We start from the raw sequence: 17,500 nt of genomic DNA on the forward strand, positions 1-17,500 counted from the left end.
GGAGAGGGTGGGAGAAGGGAGGGAAGGGGGGTTATGAAGGCAGTGAGGAAGGAAGGAGGGAAGGTAGGAAGGTGAGAGGGAGGGAGGGAGAGGGAGAGAGAAAGAGAAGTTATTTTCGGTTTTAAGAATCTTCATTTGTTTTTCTATTTCTGTTTCTTTCCTTCTCTTCTATTCTATTCTCCCTCTCTCTCTCACTCACTCACTCACTCACTCACTCTCTCTCTCTCTGTCTGTCTGTCTCTCTCTCTCTCTCTCTCTCTCTCTCTCTCTCTCTCTGTCGCTCTCTCTCTCTTTCTTTCTCTCCCTTTCTCTCTCTGTCTCTCTTTTTCTCTCTTTCTCTCTCTCTCTCTCTCTTTCTCTTTCTCTCCCTCTCTCCCTCTCTCTCTCTCTCTCACACACACACACAAACACATAAACCAAATATAGGAATATCAAGAAAAAAACAACAAAATCAAATCACATTTTATTAGCATAAAAGTTCACATATATACATATATATTCCGTTAGTTTGGCATTAGATGCTCTGAATCTGGATCCACAGTGTGAATAACTAGTTGATTAGACCCTGTATGGAAAAAGATTGGGTTTGGGAGATTGGGAAACAGAAGAGATCACATTAAACGCTAATCAGTAAAAAGGATAATAAAAGGGAATTAAAAAATGACGATAAAATGAAATAAGGAAAATCAGATCGTTAAAGATATACAGATATCAAAATATTGAAGACGTAGAGATAATTATAATGATGATTAAAAAGGGAATGAAATAAATGATTTTGAAGGTATATGTTGAAACCAAATAACACAGATAATAATATGAAAAATTGATCACTGATTGACACATCGATTTTTTTTTTTTTTTTTTAATAAAGAATGATGATGATAATGAAAAATCGAGACCCAAAAATAGAACTTTTGAAAAATCATATTAATAAAAAAGATTCGCATAAAATAAAATACTAGACAAAATTACTCTCAAAGATAATGAAAAGATAACACGGATCTCAACATTAACATCTAGACATCAGTCGTAGTAATTAAATTCAGTCTTAATTTTTTTTAATAACATTACATTGGCTGCATTTTACTCGCATCCAAAAGCATATTTTAACGCAATTCTTCATATCAGTATAAGCTCTTTTTTTGCACTATTTTTGCCCCTCTCGCTCTACTTTGTTCCCTATATGCATTAGTTTTATTGTTTGTGCTGCGACTTTCCATAACATCTCTCTCTCTCTCTCTCTCTCTCTCTCTCTCTCTCTCTCTCTCTCTCTCTCTCTCTCTCTCTCTCTCTCTCTCTCTCTCTCTCTCTCTCTCTCTCTCTCTTGATATATTTATCTACTCCAAGTCTTTCTTTCCGTGACTGATTTAATCTAATTCACTCTCTTTTCTCTTCTCTTATTTACCAACAATTATCTCCACTAATTTAATAATTTCCCTCTATTTTCAAGACGAAAGATAAAGAATAACATAAGAATAATCATCGTCTCATTTACATATGGTTTCCACTGCCTTCTCAACGTTCGAAACAGTGAACGGCGAAAATTAATTATATCTGATTTGTCCGGATCGGTGACTGATGACTTCGAGCGCGGTTCGTTAACTTGTCACTTTCAGCTTAATTAACTCTTTCTCGTCTCTTTTATTTTATTTTATTTTTTTTATGGAATCGATGGTGGGTGGATGATAAAATTTGGTTATGGTCAGGCAATTTATTATTCTGTATTCTTATTTCTTTCGTTATTTCTTTCTCTTCCTCTTTCGGAGTCCTCTCTCTCTCTCTCTCTCTCTCTCTCTCTCTCTCTCTCTCTCTCTCTCTCTCTCTCTCTCTCTCTCTCTCTCTCTCTCTCTCTCTCTCTCTCTCTCGCACTTTTACTCTGACTCTCATTCTCCCTCTCCTTTCTTTCTCTCTCCTTCTCTTCCTCCCTTCCTCTTCTGCCTCTCTCTTTTATCCGTTACATAAACTAAAATTCCTCCTTGACGTTGAAAATCTCCAATGTGTACATGGAAGTCAGCAAACTGTAAATCATAACACCATCAGCCGACGCCAAGCTACAAAGGCAAAATCCAAATCACATCCGACACTGTTTGCTCAGATCTCCCGCCAGATGTTCTGCTACACTGAGATTCAAAAAGAATAACAAAAAAAAAAGAGAAAAAAAGATGAGAGAAAAGGGAAAACACAAGAGTCAAAACAAGAATTTGCGAGTCACGTCAGTCTCTTGAACAGCGGGAATGCACAAATGAGTGAGCTAAGCTGGGAGGAAAAATATGAATGGAAGTGTAAAACGCGAAAACAAAACACTTGGGGCGTGCATTTTGTCTCTTTTTCTTGTGAATTCATTTACCTACTTTTCCTACGACTGATATCTCCTCGACATCTATTTTCTTAATGAACAAAACAACTCACTGAAAATATAATTTAAAAATAGCAATAATCATACGAATAACAAACCGAAAGATGTGACAAAAAACAAAGTCAAAACCTATTATCTTGCCTTCACAAATCAATCTTGATACATCATTATTTCTATTTTTAACAAAGAATAAGAAAATAAAGAATTAGGCTATCTGATAACCTATTATCTGTACTTTTTTATCGTGGGGTTACAAGGTTAGTTAAGCGATGGTTGGTCACCGAGCCTCAAGTTTATAAATACATTTCTCGTAAGCTTCAAAATGTATCGGTAATGGCAGGTATAAAAAAAAATGGACAAATAAAAGAATAGAGAAGAATAAAGGAGTAAGGAGAGGGAAAGAAGAACAAAGAGAAGAATACGGAAGAATAAATAAGTAAGAAGGGGAGGAGGACAAAGAGAAGAAGAATAGAGAAGGACATAGGAGTAAGAATAGAGAGAAAAGGGCAAGGATAAGAAGAAGGAAGGAAGAAGACAGGAGTAAGAAGGGGAGGCAAAGAAGGAAAAGAAAAATAAACAAGAGAGAAAGAAAATGACAAAATATCAATATCAAAGACACATACCACAAAATACATTAAAAAATAACTACATCTTGTAAGTGGAATCAGAAGAACATAAACGGTGCATAAAACATCACACAAAATACAACTTGGCAAACCAGGCCAGTATATAAGAGGTTTTTTTTGGAAATTATTTCATTTCCACATTCATCATTCATTGGGCAACTATAGTCCGTCTAATCACTGGAAAAGAAAAGGAAAAACTGGCAACTCAACTCGAACCGTCAAGACCTCCGATTCGTCGTAACACTTTTTTTTTTTCTTTTGATTAATTGAGTGTTACAAATTGAATATACATATATATTTTTTAATACTTATTTACAATATCTTTACCATTTTTTCTGTTATAAAAATGTGCTGACTTCAACACCATAGTATTATTATCTCTCAAAATACAAATTAGCGAATCGGACGAGTCCCTGAACCCGCAATGAGTTACCAGTTACTCTTTTCTTGAAATTAGACGGACTAATTAAATGAAAAGTACTGAGGATTTTCGTCTTTTCCTCAAGAATACTAGTACACACTTTTAAAAACAGAAATATCAACACACTTGTTTACTGAAAGCTGAAAGAATAGGGTGTTAACAGGTAGCTTATTCAGTCCAAAATAATAAAAAAGAGATTGGTTAGCCTACAAAGTTCAAAAATACGAATGTAGGCCTAAGTTTAAATGGGAGATGTAGGCCTATATTTAAGTCCATGTGCACATATGTTGGCCTACAGTTTAAGTCCAGATATAGATTTTCTTGGTCTAGTGTAAATTAAAAAGTTCTGTTGTTGGCCTTCAGTTTAAATATTACTTGAAAACGTCATCAGAGATATTGAAGGAAACAGATACACTATGACACCCAGTGGCCTTAAATACCCATGAAAATACTATTGAAATGAAAAAGATATAATAAAAGAATGAAAATATATAAATCCACAGCACAAGAAATTAAAAAAAAAAAAAAAAAAAAAAGTTTTCCAGAGTTTTTCTTTTAATTCCAGAATCAACTCTCTCCTCCCCTAAAATAAAAAATAATAAAAAATAAAAAAATTATTAAAAAAAATTAAAAACAAAAACAAAAACAAAAAATCAATAGAACCAACCTGACCCCCCTCAACTCCACTCACTCCCTCCTCCCCCTCCCCCTCCCCCTCCTCCTCCTCCTCCTCCTTCTCATCCCCTAACCCCCCCTACCCCTTCCCCTCCTCCCTCCACCCCTCCCCCCTCAAAAAAAATCACAAAAATCACAAAAATCACAGCACAGCACTGAACGAAAGCATATTAATGGTAAATATGGCCACGTAGACAATGAGACAGACACGATCCACCACAGCAGAGAGCAGGAGCCAGTCTAGCCCGGGACTTGTAGTCACTTCCGGTCCTCCGTACAGGTGGGTAGTCCCGTTCTCGCCCAATTCGAGTTCGTCTGACTTGAAGGTCCTCGCGTAGGGTTGGTGGGCGCGGGAGACCTGGGGAGGGGGGGGGAGAAGGATGAATATGGGGGTAGGGTATAGGTGAGGGTTTGGGTGGGTGGAGGTACGGGAGGGAGGGAGGGAGGGAGTGTGGGTGGGTGTGTGGGGTGGGGTGGGGGGGTTGTGTGTGTGTGTGTGTGTGTGTGTGTGTGTGTGTGTATGTGTGTGTGAGAGAGATTAGGTGGGTGGTTGTGTGTGTGTGTGAGAGAGAGAGTAGGTGGTTGGTTGTGTGTGTGTGTGTGTGAGTCTGTGCGTGTGCGTCTGTGTACACTTTTACAATTTCTTTTATTCCTACAGTATATTTCTCCTTAGATTAAATTTTACCAATCAGTCTATTAACATTGTTATTCTTCATATAATCAAAAATATGCTTTATTATTCACAGTATTTCAGTATAGCAGTATATCATTCTTTAATTCTATGGATATTATTACATTACCAATTACCATTAGTATACTACAATTATTACAACTATATAACCATCTTTGTTAACATTATTAGTATCATTGGCATTATTATTATTTTCATTGTCGTCATTATTACTTTATTATTATAGGTTTTATGATCACTATAATAAAAACAATAATAATAATAATAATTATTATTATTATCATTATTATTGTCATTATTATCATTATTATTATTATTATTATTATTATTATTATTATTATTATTATCATTATTATTGTCATTATTATTATTATTATTATTATCATTATTATTATTATCATTATTACTATTATCAACATTACTTCTATTAGCATTATTTTTCTTTGATATCACTATTATTATCATTGTCATTATGATTATAATTATCATCATTATTATCATGTTATCATAATCATAATAATTATCATTATTATTATGATCATTGTTGTTAGCATTATTATTATTACTATCATTATAATTATTATAGTCATTATTATTATCATTACCACCATCATCATTATTATCATTGTTATTGACATTATTATTATTATTATCACTATTATTATTATCATTATTTGAATTATTATGGTTGTTATTATTATCATCATTCTCTTTACAATTATCATTATAATCATTATCATAACTGTTATCTTTGTTATTTCTGTCATATACTGTCCTTTTCATTTTTATCCTTATTATCAATATTACAGCTATTGCTACAGCTATAGTAATTTTATCATTATTTTTATTATCATTATTATTATTATTGTTACTACTATTATTAGTATTATCATAACTGTCATAATATTTATTATTACTATCATTATCATTATCATCATTAGTGTCATTGTTGTCATTATCATCATGACTATAATTGTCATTATTATTATTATTATCATCATTATCATCATAATTGCCATTATCATCATAATTATAATTGTCATCATTATTATCATTATCATCATCATCATCGTTAGTATTAGGCTACTCATAATACTATAACAATTAGTAACACCTCCATTGTTAGTATTATTTCTACAAATATGATCGTCATTGACATTATTATTTTTATTATTAGCATCAACATTATCACTTCCATTACCATGAGGCCAAGTAAAAAAAAAAAAAAAAAAAAAAAAAAAAAAAAAAAAAGAAGAAGACAGGTTGAAATGTTTTTTAAGATCTTTTTTTCAGATTTTTTCATGTTTTAAGATTTTCTTTGATCTTTTTAGATTTTTTTTAGATTCTTTTTTTAAATATATTTTAGTTATTTTAGATTTTTAAAAAATATATTTTTTGGATTATATATATATGTATATATATATTCATTTATTTATTTATTCAGTTATTTATTTATTTATTTATTTATTTATTTATCTATTAGATTTTTTTTTTTTTTTTTTTTTTTTTTTTTTTTTTTTTTTTTTTTTTTTTTTTTTTTGAGAAGGGATGTACTGAACCTCTCCGTGGACACCACCTCACTAAACCCTGCCTCCCAGACCTATATATCACACTGGGAAAAAATAAAACAAAATTTCAATTTACAAAATACAAATCTTATATATCTTTTAAAAGCCTCAGTCAGAGGGTTGTCCTAATATGGAGATGGTGCACGTTCGCCCTATGCAGTATCGCCGAACATACGTTAGGAGTAGCAACTAAAAAAAAAAAAGAGCAAGTAGCAAGAAAAAAAAAAAACGCTGGTTTTCAAAAATCCCGCCAAAAAAAAAAAAAACATAACCGCTAGCGCCACAACGGCTAGATTTGTAACTACCAAAGCACACTGAGCAAACCTCTGAACTGCATCACGGTGAAGGTTAGATCAGTAGCAACTGGAGGAGGTGTCATGGCGTCTGTTTAGATGATTCTTCAGTGAAAATGTAATTTAAATCATTATTTTCCATCCTTTTTTTTTGAAAATTGAAGAGATCAAAATGATCGACGATATTCACGAAGCATCTGTAAGTTTTATGACGTCATCATAATAAACAGATGCCATGACACCTCGAATTGCTACTGATCTAGGTCAGTGTGCCTTGATAGTTATAAATCTAGCCGTTGTGGCGCTAGGGGTCATGTTTTTTTTTTTTTGGCGGTATTTTTGAAAACCAGCGTTCAAGATTTATTGGAATTTAGCTCTTTTTTTCAAAAATACAGTCGGTCGATTTTACCTGAATCAAATACTTTTCTCTTTTCTTTTTTGGCCCTATTACTATCATTATTAGCATCATCATTAGTTCCTATTACCAGCACCATCACTGTTATTGTTGGCGGTGTTAATTATGTCTGTTAATGTAAATACAATTGTCTTCATTACTACTATGTGTTACTATCAACAGTATCTTATTATTATTAACACTATGGTTGCTTCTGTCGTTATGATTATTGTTATCATTATGCATCTAGCATCGAAAAAATGAAAATTGAATATGAAAATCAGAATGAAAAAAATACATTTACATTTTTACATTTACATCCGGAAACGAAAGAAAAATGATAACAATAACCATAACACAACAATCCAAAAAAAAAAGAATAAATAAACCAAAAAAGCAAACACCAAATCACCCAAAACCCAAAAAAAAAAAAAAGCTAAATCACAAAAATAAACAAAAACTTAAATAAAAAACAAAAGTACAGATGGGATTCCCAAGCTCACCTCCCATCGTGTGAAACCTACGATATTCTTGTAGTTGTGGAGACAGAGCGCATAGGACAGCACGATAAGGGGCCTCTTGATCACGGTGTGCAGTCCCTTTGTATAAGGATCCCGGGCCATGCGGAGGGTGAGGCTGGCGACCACTATGCTGGCCACGACGAGCATCAGCTGTTCGCATACCATCTCCACTGTTGGGGGAGAGAGGAGAGCGGGTGAGTTTGGGGAAGGGGAAGGAGGAGTTGGAGGGAGGGGGAGGGGGAGAGGGGTGGTTGGTTGAAGGGTTGGGGAGAGAGGAGAGGGGTGAGTTTGGGAAAGGGAGGAGAGAAGAAGGGAAGAGAGGAGTTGGGTGAGTTTGGGGAAGGGGGGAGAGAAGAAGGGAAGAGAGGAGTTGGGTGAGTTTAGGGAAGGGGGGGAGGGGTAGTTGGTTGGAGGGTTGTGGAGGGAGATGGGGTGAGTTTGGGGAAGCGAGAAGGGAAGTTGGAGGGAGGGGGGAAACAGGAGAGGGAGTGAATTTAGGAAAGGGAAGACGGAAGTGGAGGGAGTGGGAGAGAGGAGAGGGCGTGAGTTTGGGGAAGGGAGAAGGGAAAGAAGGAAAGGAGTTGGAGGGGGAGAGAGGAGTGGGTGTGGGAGTTTGGAGAAGGGAGAGAGGAGAGGGGGTGAGTTTGAGGAAGGGAAAGGGGGGAGAGGAGTGAAGGGAGGAGTAAGGAGGCGGAGAGGAAAGGTGGGAGGGGGAGACAGGAGAGAGGGGGAGTTTGGAGAAGGGAAAGGGGGGAGAGGTGGTTGGTTGGAGGGTTGGGAAGGAAGGGAGAGGGAGAGAGAAGAAAAGGAGAAACAAAAAGGAGGGAAGGGAGGGGGGCAGATAGAAAATTAGGGAAAGGAAGAAAAGTAAAGAGGGGAGGGAGTGAAAAAAGGAAGGGGTGGAAGGGAGGAGCCCCAAAGCAAGAAAGAAATAAAGGAAATGATAAACAAAAAGGAACACAGAGAGAAAGATATACAAACACAAATTCAAATTCTACACACACACACACCCTCCCCCCACAGAATTTCCCCACAACAACCATTCCATCCCCCAAAACCACCCGAAAGACCCTCCAACACCACAACACCATTTCACAAATCGTTCAAAACAACACCATACCAAACACCACATTACCTATGAGCGGGATGTGCGTCGGAGCATTCGAAATCTCCATGTTGGTGTAGGCGATGAACATCACGTCAAGGATGAGACTCAGGCCCCCGAAGATGACCTTTTCCCCCGCGGCAGGAGGGAGCAGGAACACCACCAGCGTCAGGATGCAGAGTCCTGTCGCAGAAGGATGTGGGGTTAAAGGGTGAAGTAAAAAAAAAATAATAATAATAAATAAATAAAAAATATATAAAAATAAAAAAGGGAAAGAGAGAGAGAGAGGTGTGGGTGTGGGTGTGTTTGTGTGTGTGTGTGTGTGTGTGTACGTGTGTGTTTGTGTGTGTGCTTGTGCGGGTGTTTGTGTGGGTGGGTGTGTTTGTTTGTGTGTGTGTGTGTGCGCGTGTGTTTGTGTGTGTGCTTGTGCGGGTGTGTGTGTGCGTGTGTGTGTGTGTTTGTGTGTGTGTGTGTACGTGTGTGTTTGTGTGTGTGCTTGTGCGGGTGTGTGTGTGCGTGTGTGTGTGTGTTTGTGTGTGTGTGTGTGCGCGTGTGTGTGCGCGTGGGTGTGCGTGTGTTTGTGTGTATGTGTGTGTGTGTGCGTGTGCGTTAGTGTGTGTGTATGTGTGTATGTGTGTATGTGTGTATGTGTGTGTGTGTGTGTGTGTGTGTGTGTGTGAGGATGGAATACGGTAGGTGTAAGTATGAACGATGTACGCACATGTACTCACACATAAGCACACGCACACATACATACACAGAGACAAACGTACCCACACACACACACAAATGCGAGAAATATAATTACTTTTTTAATTACGGGACCAAGTCTAAAAATAGAATATTCATTCCTCCTCCGAAAAAAGTGTTCATAGAAATGGAACAAAAAGAGGGAATTAGATTTTTAATAATTCGTGTCAGTCTAAAAACAGGTTGTTTTTCTTTTTTCATTTTCCGAAGAAATCTGAAAAAAACAAAAAAGGTAGTTTTTTTTTTTTTTTTTTTTTTTTTTACTAGCATCTTATTAATGGAGAAATTCTAAAAATAGCCTGTTTACCTTTTTCCAAAAATGAGGAGTATTGAGGATATTAATAAAGATAAAAATGTGATGATGACAAACATACATAGACGATGATACTGATAACGACAAAAATAAGAAGAAAAAACAGATGAAGCTAATATGAAAAAACAATAATACATGACAAAAAAATAGATCATATATATAAGACCAAAAAAAAACAAACAAATGAAAAAAACACTAATATATAAACCAAAAAATAAATCATATATATGACAAAAAAAAATATGAAAAAAAAACATAAATATATAAACCAAAAAACAAATTATATATATAATACAAAAAAAAACAATAATATATAAGACAAAAAAGATAAATCATATACTGCATATGAGACCAAAAAATAAATAAATAAAAAAATCACTCGCACACCTCCACAACAACCTACACAGCCTCCACCGACCACTTACCTACAGCGGGCAGTTTCACCGTCCAATCGTAAGCTGGGGCATTACGAGCAACCAACATGGACACCTTGATATCTATGTAGGGTTCAGGACAACAGTCATAAACCCTCACGTTCCTCGTTATGTTGGCGTCGAGAAGGTTCCACATGCCACGGGTGAGGTTCTTCCCATCAGCTGTTTGCAGTTCGTTGATGTCGAGCTGTGGAGAGAGAGAGAGAAGGGGAATAAATTTGGGGAGAGAGAGAGGGGGGGGGTAATTTTGGGAGAGAGCGAGGGAGGAATAATTCTGGGAGAGAGAAAGGGGGAATAAGTTTGGGAGAGAGAGAGAAAGGGGAATAAGTTTGGGAGAGAGAGGGGTGGGGAATAAATTAGGAGAGAGAGAGTGGGGGGATAATTTTGGGAGAGAGAGGGGTGGGGATAATTTTGGGAGAGAGAGAGAAAGGGGAATAAGTTTGGGAGAGAGAGAGAAAGGGGAATAAGTTTGGGAGAGAGAGAGAAAGGGGAATAAGTTTGGGAGAGAGAGAGAAAGGGGAATAAGTTTGGGAGAGAGAGAGAAAGGGGAATAAGTTTGGGAGAGAGAGAGAAAGGGGAATAATTTTGGGAGAGAGAGAGAAAGGGGGATAAGTTTGGGAGAGAGAGAAAGGGGAATAATTTTGGGAGAGAGAAAAGGGAGGGGGGGGGGTAATTCTGGGATAGAGGTAGAAAGGGGAATAAGTTTGGGAGAGAGAGAGAAGGGGGGAATAATTTTGGGTGGATGGGGATAATGGATGAAGAGGGGGCATAGCAGAGACAGAGAGAGAGAGAGAGAAAGAGAAATAGATAGATAAAGAGAGAGAGCGAGAACGAGAGAGAGAGACAGAGACAGAGAGATGGGGGAGAGAGAAAGAGAATGAAAGAAAGAGAGAGAGAGATAGGTAACCAGAAGACATAACAGTAAGAGAGAATCAGGGGACACCAGCAATAAACGAAGAATCTTAATGAAATAATGGTAATAGGTGATAAAAGGAAAAAGAAAGAAAACGATAAAAAAAATGATCTTTTTTACTGGCGATTTTCTTTACAAAAATAAGTTAATTGGAACATAATTTGATTATACGCGCTTGCATGCGTGCGTAATTACGTGTGTGTGTGTGCGTGTGTGTGTGCGTGTCTGCATGTGCGTGCGTGTGTGCGTGTCTGTATGTGCGTGCGTGTCTGCATGTGCGTGCGTGTCTGCTTGTGCGTGCGTGCGTGCGTGTCTGCATGTGCGTGCGTGCGTGCGTGTCTGCATGTGTGTGCGTGTGTGTCTGCATGTGCGTGCGTGCGTGTCTGTATGTGCGTGCGTGTCTGCATGGGCGTGCGTGTCTGCTTGTGCGTGCGTGTGTATGTCTGTTTTGCTGCCATACGTTTTTCTCTCCCAAAATAGTGTCTGCTAACTACTTCTACCTAACTTCTACCTCTCGTTATTTTTCATTTTTCATTTATTTTATTTCATTTTATTTTATTTTATATTTTCATTTATTACTATTATTATTATTATTTTTTTTTTACATTATATTTCTCTTCCGCGACTTGTTATCCTTCCAATTGGAAAAGTTATACCAAGTTGTTTTTTGTTTTTCTTCTTTTTTTCTTCTTTTTCTGCTCTACGGAGTGAAAGAAAAATATATATATTTTTATATATATTTCTTTTAATAAAAATATATATATTTCTTTTTTTCTCTTGCCTCTATTTAACTTTCTGATTCTACTGAACTTTTCTTAATCACAAAAAAAAAAAAAAAACGATTTCTTTATTGATTTGTTTCTAAACTCGATCTTTCATAGGCCTAATTCCATGATAATCGCATCTATATTTATCATTGTTTTTCTCTTCTCTTCTTCTTCTTTTCCTTCTACGCACTTTCTTATTTTTTCTCCTCTTCCTTCCACGATCTTTCATTCCACGATCTTTCATAAGTCTAATTCCATGATAATCGCATCTATATTTATCATTGTTTTTCTTCTTTTCTTCGTCTTTTCCTTCTACGCACTTTCTTATTTTTTCTCCTTCTTTTCCTTCCACGATCTTTCATAGGCCTAATTCCATGATAATCGCATCTATATTTATCATTGTTTTTCTTCTTTTTATTCTTCTTCTTTTCCTTCTACGCACTTTTTTTTCTCCTTCTTTTCCTTCCACGATCTTTCACAAGTCTAATTCCATGATAATCGCATCTATATTTATCATTGTTTTTCTTCTTTTCTTCGTCTTTTCCTTCTACGCACTTTCTTATTTTTTTCTCCTTCTTTTCCTTCCACGATCTTTCATGTCTAATTCCATAATAATTATCATGTATATTTAGCATTGTTTTTCTCTTTTCTTCTTCTTTTCCTTCGACATACTTCTGCTTTTTTTCTGTCTTTTTTCTTCTACGCACTTCCTTATTTTTTCTCCTTCTCTTCCTTCCACGATCTTTCATAAGTCTAATTCCATGATAATCGCATCTATATTTATCATTGTTTTTCTTCTTTTTATTCTTCTTCTTTTCCTTCTACGCACTTTCTTAATTTTTTCTCCTTCTCTTCCTTCCACGATCTTTCATAGGCCTAATTTCATGATAATCGCATCTATATTTATCATTGTTTTTCTTCTTTTCTTCTTCTTCTTTTCCTTCGACATGCTTTTGTTCTGTCTTTTCCTTCTACGCACTTTATTTTTTCTCCTTCTTTTCCTTCCACGATCTTTCATAGGTCTAATTCCATGATAATCGCATCTATATTTATCATTGTTTTTCTTCTTTTCTTCGTCTTCTTTTCCTTCGACATACTTCTGCTTTTTTTTCTGTCTTTTCCTTCTATGCACTTTCTTATTTTTTCTCCTTCTCTTCCTTCCACGATCTTTCATAGGCCTAATTCCATGATAATCGCATCTATATTTATCATTGTTTTTCTTCTTTTTATTCTTCTTCTTTTCCTTCTACATACTTTCTTTTTTACCCTTTTCCTTCCACGCACTTTCTTATTTTTTCTCCTTCTCTTCCTTCCACGATCTTTCATAGGCCTAATTCCATGATAATCGCATCTATATTTATCATTGTTTTTCTCTTCTCTTCTTCTTTTCCTTCTACAAACTTTCTTTTTTATCCTTTTCCTTCCAAGCACTTTCTTATTTTTCTCCTTCTTTTCCTTCTAGTCACTTTTCTTACTACGAAGGATAGCGAAGGGATGGGGGGAGGAGGAGGAGGAAGTGGGGGGGGGGGGGTGAGTACTTACAGAGAAGGATAAGAACGCACTTAAAAACACTTTTTTAAAAATTATATAGTGAACTACGTTTTAGCCCTTACAAGAGTCACAAAGATAATAGGTGATTTTTTGGCTTTTTTTTTTCTTTTTTTTTACCCTAAGGCTTCGCTACCTCTTAGGATAATGCTAAATAAGGACTTTGTTTCTTGAAGCTCTCTTATCTAAAGTTTAAACGAGAGAGAGAGGTGGGGAGGGAGGGAGGGAGGGAGGGAGGGAGGGAGAGAGGGAGGGAGGGGGGAGAGGAAGGGAGATAGAGAGAGGGAGAGAGAGAGGGGGATAGAGAGAGAGAGGGGGAGGGAGGGAGGGAGGGAGGGAGAGGGAGGGAGGGAGAGAGGAAGGAAGGGATGGAGAGAGAGAGAGAGAGGGGGGGGGGGGGGGAGAGAGAAAGAGAGAGAGACAGAGAGAAGAGAGAAAAAAGAGAGGGGAGGGAGAGAAAGAGAGAGAGAGAGGAATAGTCAGAAGAGGGAAAGTAACAAAAGAAAATTAAATTACTCCTCTACTCCTTCCCTCACCCTTCCTACCCCGCCCTCGACCTCCCCACTCCGCCCCCGTCTCTCTCCCTCTCCCTTTCCTCCTTTCCTCGCCACACCACCCCCCTCCCTCCCCCTCCCTTCACCCCCCCCTCAACCCCATCTCCCTCCCCACCTCACCCCTCTCACCCTCCACCCCATCTCCCCCACCCTTCCCCACCCCTCACCCCTCACCCCATCTCCCCCACCCCATCTCCCTCACCCTCCCCTTCTCCCTCCACACCCCTCACCCCCATTTCCCCCATCTCCCCCTCACCCTCCACCCCACCCCACTCTCCCACACCCCACCCCATCTCCCTCACCCTACCCCACCACCCCACCACCCCATCCCCACCACATCCCACCTACCTCCGGTTTATCATGCATCAGCTGGGGATCGATAGTGATGCCGTCGTGGATCCAGGAGCCGATGGTGAGGGTGCAGTTGTGAGTGTCATGAGGCCAGAAGGTCAGGTCCATGACACAGGTGAAGTGGAGTCTCACGGGCGGGACGAAGAGGACGCGCCCGTCATGGAACACGATGAGCAGGGTGTTCCCGTAGGACAGGGGCTTCCCGACGTTGGCGCTGTAGGAGGGAGAGAGGGAGAGAGGGTGAGAGAGAGGGAGGGAGGGAGGGGGAGAGGGAGGGAGGTTTTAGGGATTTTTTTTTTTTTTTTTTTTTTTTTTTTTTTTTTTTTTTTTTTTTTTATAGATTTTTGTTGGAGGGTTGGTTGGTAAAGGGGTATGTGTGGGTATGTGTGTGTGTGTGTGTGTGTGTGTGTGTGTGTGTGTGTGTGTGTGTGTGTGTGTGTGTGTGTGTGTGTGTGTGTGCAAATACCAATCTATCTCCACACAAATATCTATCTAAATACACATTATATATCCACATACAAATATCTACATATACATACAAACATTTCCCTACATCCATATCGTATACACACATATATACGTAAATACACATCATCTTATTACTTGTTATAGACATCGAGATCTGGTTTCCAGAGCATGGTGTGAGGGACAGAGATCTTGTACACTCGGCCATAGTCTTCTGGGTCCCACTTCAGGCGGGGGTCCACCCACTCCTGTAAGAGAAATTGAGAAGAGAATTGGTTGAAAAAAAAGGTGGGATTTTGTGCGGGGTATTGTGTTTGTGTGTTTGTGTGTGTGTCTTTGTGTGTGTGTGTAGGTTTTTTTTTTTTTTTTTAGTTGTTTATTTATTTTGATATTGCTCTCGTTCGCTCGCTCGTTTTCTTTCTCTCTCTCTCGTTTTTTCTCTATGTCTCGCGTTTTCTCTGTCTCTCTCTCTCGTTTTCTCTCTCTGTCTCGCGTTCTCTCTCTCTCTCGCTCTCTCTCTCTCTCTCTCTCTCTCTCTCTCTCTCTCTCTCTCTCTCTCTCTCTCTCTCTCTCTCTTCTCTATCTATCTATCTCTATCTCTCTCTCTCTCTCTCTCTCTCCGTACACACATACACATACACCCAAAGACACACACACACTCTCACACACACACATACACAAACACACACATACACACACACATACACATACACACACACACATATACATAAATACATACATACATACATATATATATATATATATATATATATATATATATATATATATATATATATATATATATATATATATATATATATATATATATGAGTGAAGAACCTCGTATGGGATGTATTCTCCAAATCCGACAAGTAAATGACAAACAAATCCCTCATCCATATCCCTGTAGGATTTTTCTCAACGCCCTTGCGAGTCTCTCGGGTCGTCCTCCCACCCCGGCGTCCTCCAAGGGTCATCCTCCAAGGGTCAAGGGTCAAGGGCCACGTTGAGAAGGTCAAAGGGGTCATAAATTATTCGAAATGTGGATTTTATGTATAAAGTGTTATCCTAGTTTAAGGTAAGCAAAAAAAAAAACATGATATATTATTAAAACAAAAGCAAATAATAATAATAATAATAATAATAATAACAAAGATAAAAACATGAAATATTTTTATCAGTAAACAAGAACCCCAAAAGAACGCTTGAAAAATAAGTATTACCAAGAATTTGAAAATTATTTAGTTCACTGCATTTCTCCCACGCCTTAATGGGGCTGACATGCGCACAGTGTTGCCATGACAACGGTCTCTTGTCACTTTTAAAGGATCTTCGTGAAAGTTGAGATGAAAGAAATTGAGAGAGAGAGAGAGAGAGAGAGAGAGAGAGTGGGGGAGGGAAAGAGGGAGAGGGAGAGGGAGAGAGGGAAAGGGGGGAAGGAGGGAGGGAGGGAGGGAGGGAGAGGGAGGGAGAGAGGGAGAAAGGGAGGGAGGGAGGAAGAGAGAGATAGAGAGAGAGACAGAGACAGACAAACAGAGAGAGAGAGACTGGCGGACACACACACACACACACACACACACACAGAGAAAAAGAGGGGAAGATAGTGTTAAAGAGAAAGAACAGAAGACGGAAAGAGTAAGAAACAAGAAGAGAGATATTGCGAAACGGGATAAGAATGAACGAACGAGAGGAAGAGAGAAAGAATAATTCTTTATCCATGCTTCACAACAGAAAGACAGACAACATAAAACCTTTTGGTTATTATTTTTTTGTCGTATTTTATTTCATTCAGACAATATATACATGAAAAAATATTCACAACGAAAGCCTATGAAAAGTAAAATACAAATATATATTGATTTCAACATTCGTTTTGAAATGGGAGAGAAAAAAATCACGATACATATGAATCATAACTTGAACCAATCAGATTAGAATAAATTGAATAAAAAAAAAACATAAATTATTTTTCACTATATCATGATCTCCAGCAGATGTGATCATACATATCCTAAAAAATAAATATCCTAAAAAAAATAAATATCCTAAAAATAAATATCCTAAAGATACATAGCCTAAAAAGAAACATATCCTAAAAAGAAATATATCCTAATAAAAAAAATCAAACAGAAAGATAAATAAAAAACGAATTAAAACATAAACAAATAAAAAAAAACATACATATAAAGAATGTATAACAATATCTTAATAAAAAGAATAAAACAGAAAGATAAATAAAAAACGAATTAGAACATAAACAAATAAAAAAACATACATATAAAGAATATATAACAATATCTTAATAAAAAGAATAAAACAGAAAGATAAATAAGAGCGAATTAAAACATAAACAAAACAAAACAAAAAACATACATATAAAGAATATATAAAAATACCTTAATAAAAAGAATAAAACAGAAAGATAAATAAGAACGAATTAAAACATAAACAAAGCAAAACAAATAAAATCTTACCAAATTGAACAAGATTCCTCTGCAAGTTTGCAATACCCTTCTGCATTAATTTTCTGAATCTATTTCTCGTGCAAGCTGGAAATTCCTTTCTCATATCTCTTGCAATGTATTCTGTTTGCAAAGGATGTTAAAACACGAATACAATAGGATTTTGCGATATTGAATGTTGAGGGGGGATGAGTGTGTGTGTGTGTGTGTGTGTGTCTGTGTGTGTTTGTGTGTGTGTGTGTGTGTTTGTGTGTGTTTGTGTGTGTGTGTGTGTGTGTTTGTGTGTGTGTGTG

At 37.2% G+C, this 17,500-nt stretch overlaps 1 protein-coding gene across 4 annotated transcripts in view; it reads right to left on the reverse strand.

The window, feature by feature from the left end:
- Window positions 1-451: 451 nt before the first annotated feature.
- Window positions 452-17,500, reverse strand: part of LOC113810749 (neuronal acetylcholine receptor subunit alpha-4) — a 202,771-nt gene continuing 185,722 nt past the window's right edge. For 3 of the 4 annotated variants that reach the window (XM_070114797.1, XM_070114816.1, XM_070114820.1), the window contains 6 exons: window positions 14,884-14,993; window positions 14,278-14,494; window positions 10,139-10,334; window positions 8,681-8,833; window positions 7,528-7,715; window positions 452-4,436 (listed from right to left, as the gene is read on the reverse strand). In XM_070114797.1, the coding sequence (XP_069970898.1) occupies window positions 4,221-4,436; window positions 7,528-7,715; window positions 8,681-8,833; window positions 10,139-10,334; window positions 14,278-14,494; window positions 14,884-14,993 (1,080 nt within the window). In that variant the 3' untranslated portion in view covers window positions 452-4,220. The remainder of the gene's footprint in view (window positions 4,437-7,527; window positions 7,716-8,680; window positions 8,834-10,138; window positions 10,335-14,277; window positions 14,495-14,883; window positions 14,994-17,500) is intronic. The other variant, XM_070114808.1, reaches the window with a different exon arrangement.

The sequence above is a fragment of the Penaeus vannamei genome, chromosome 3, assembly GCF_042767895.1.
Source record: "Penaeus vannamei isolate JL-2024 chromosome 3, ASM4276789v1, whole genome shotgun sequence".
In the NCBI taxonomy this organism is placed as follows: domain Eukaryota; kingdom Metazoa; phylum Arthropoda; class Malacostraca; order Decapoda; family Penaeidae; genus Penaeus; species Penaeus vannamei.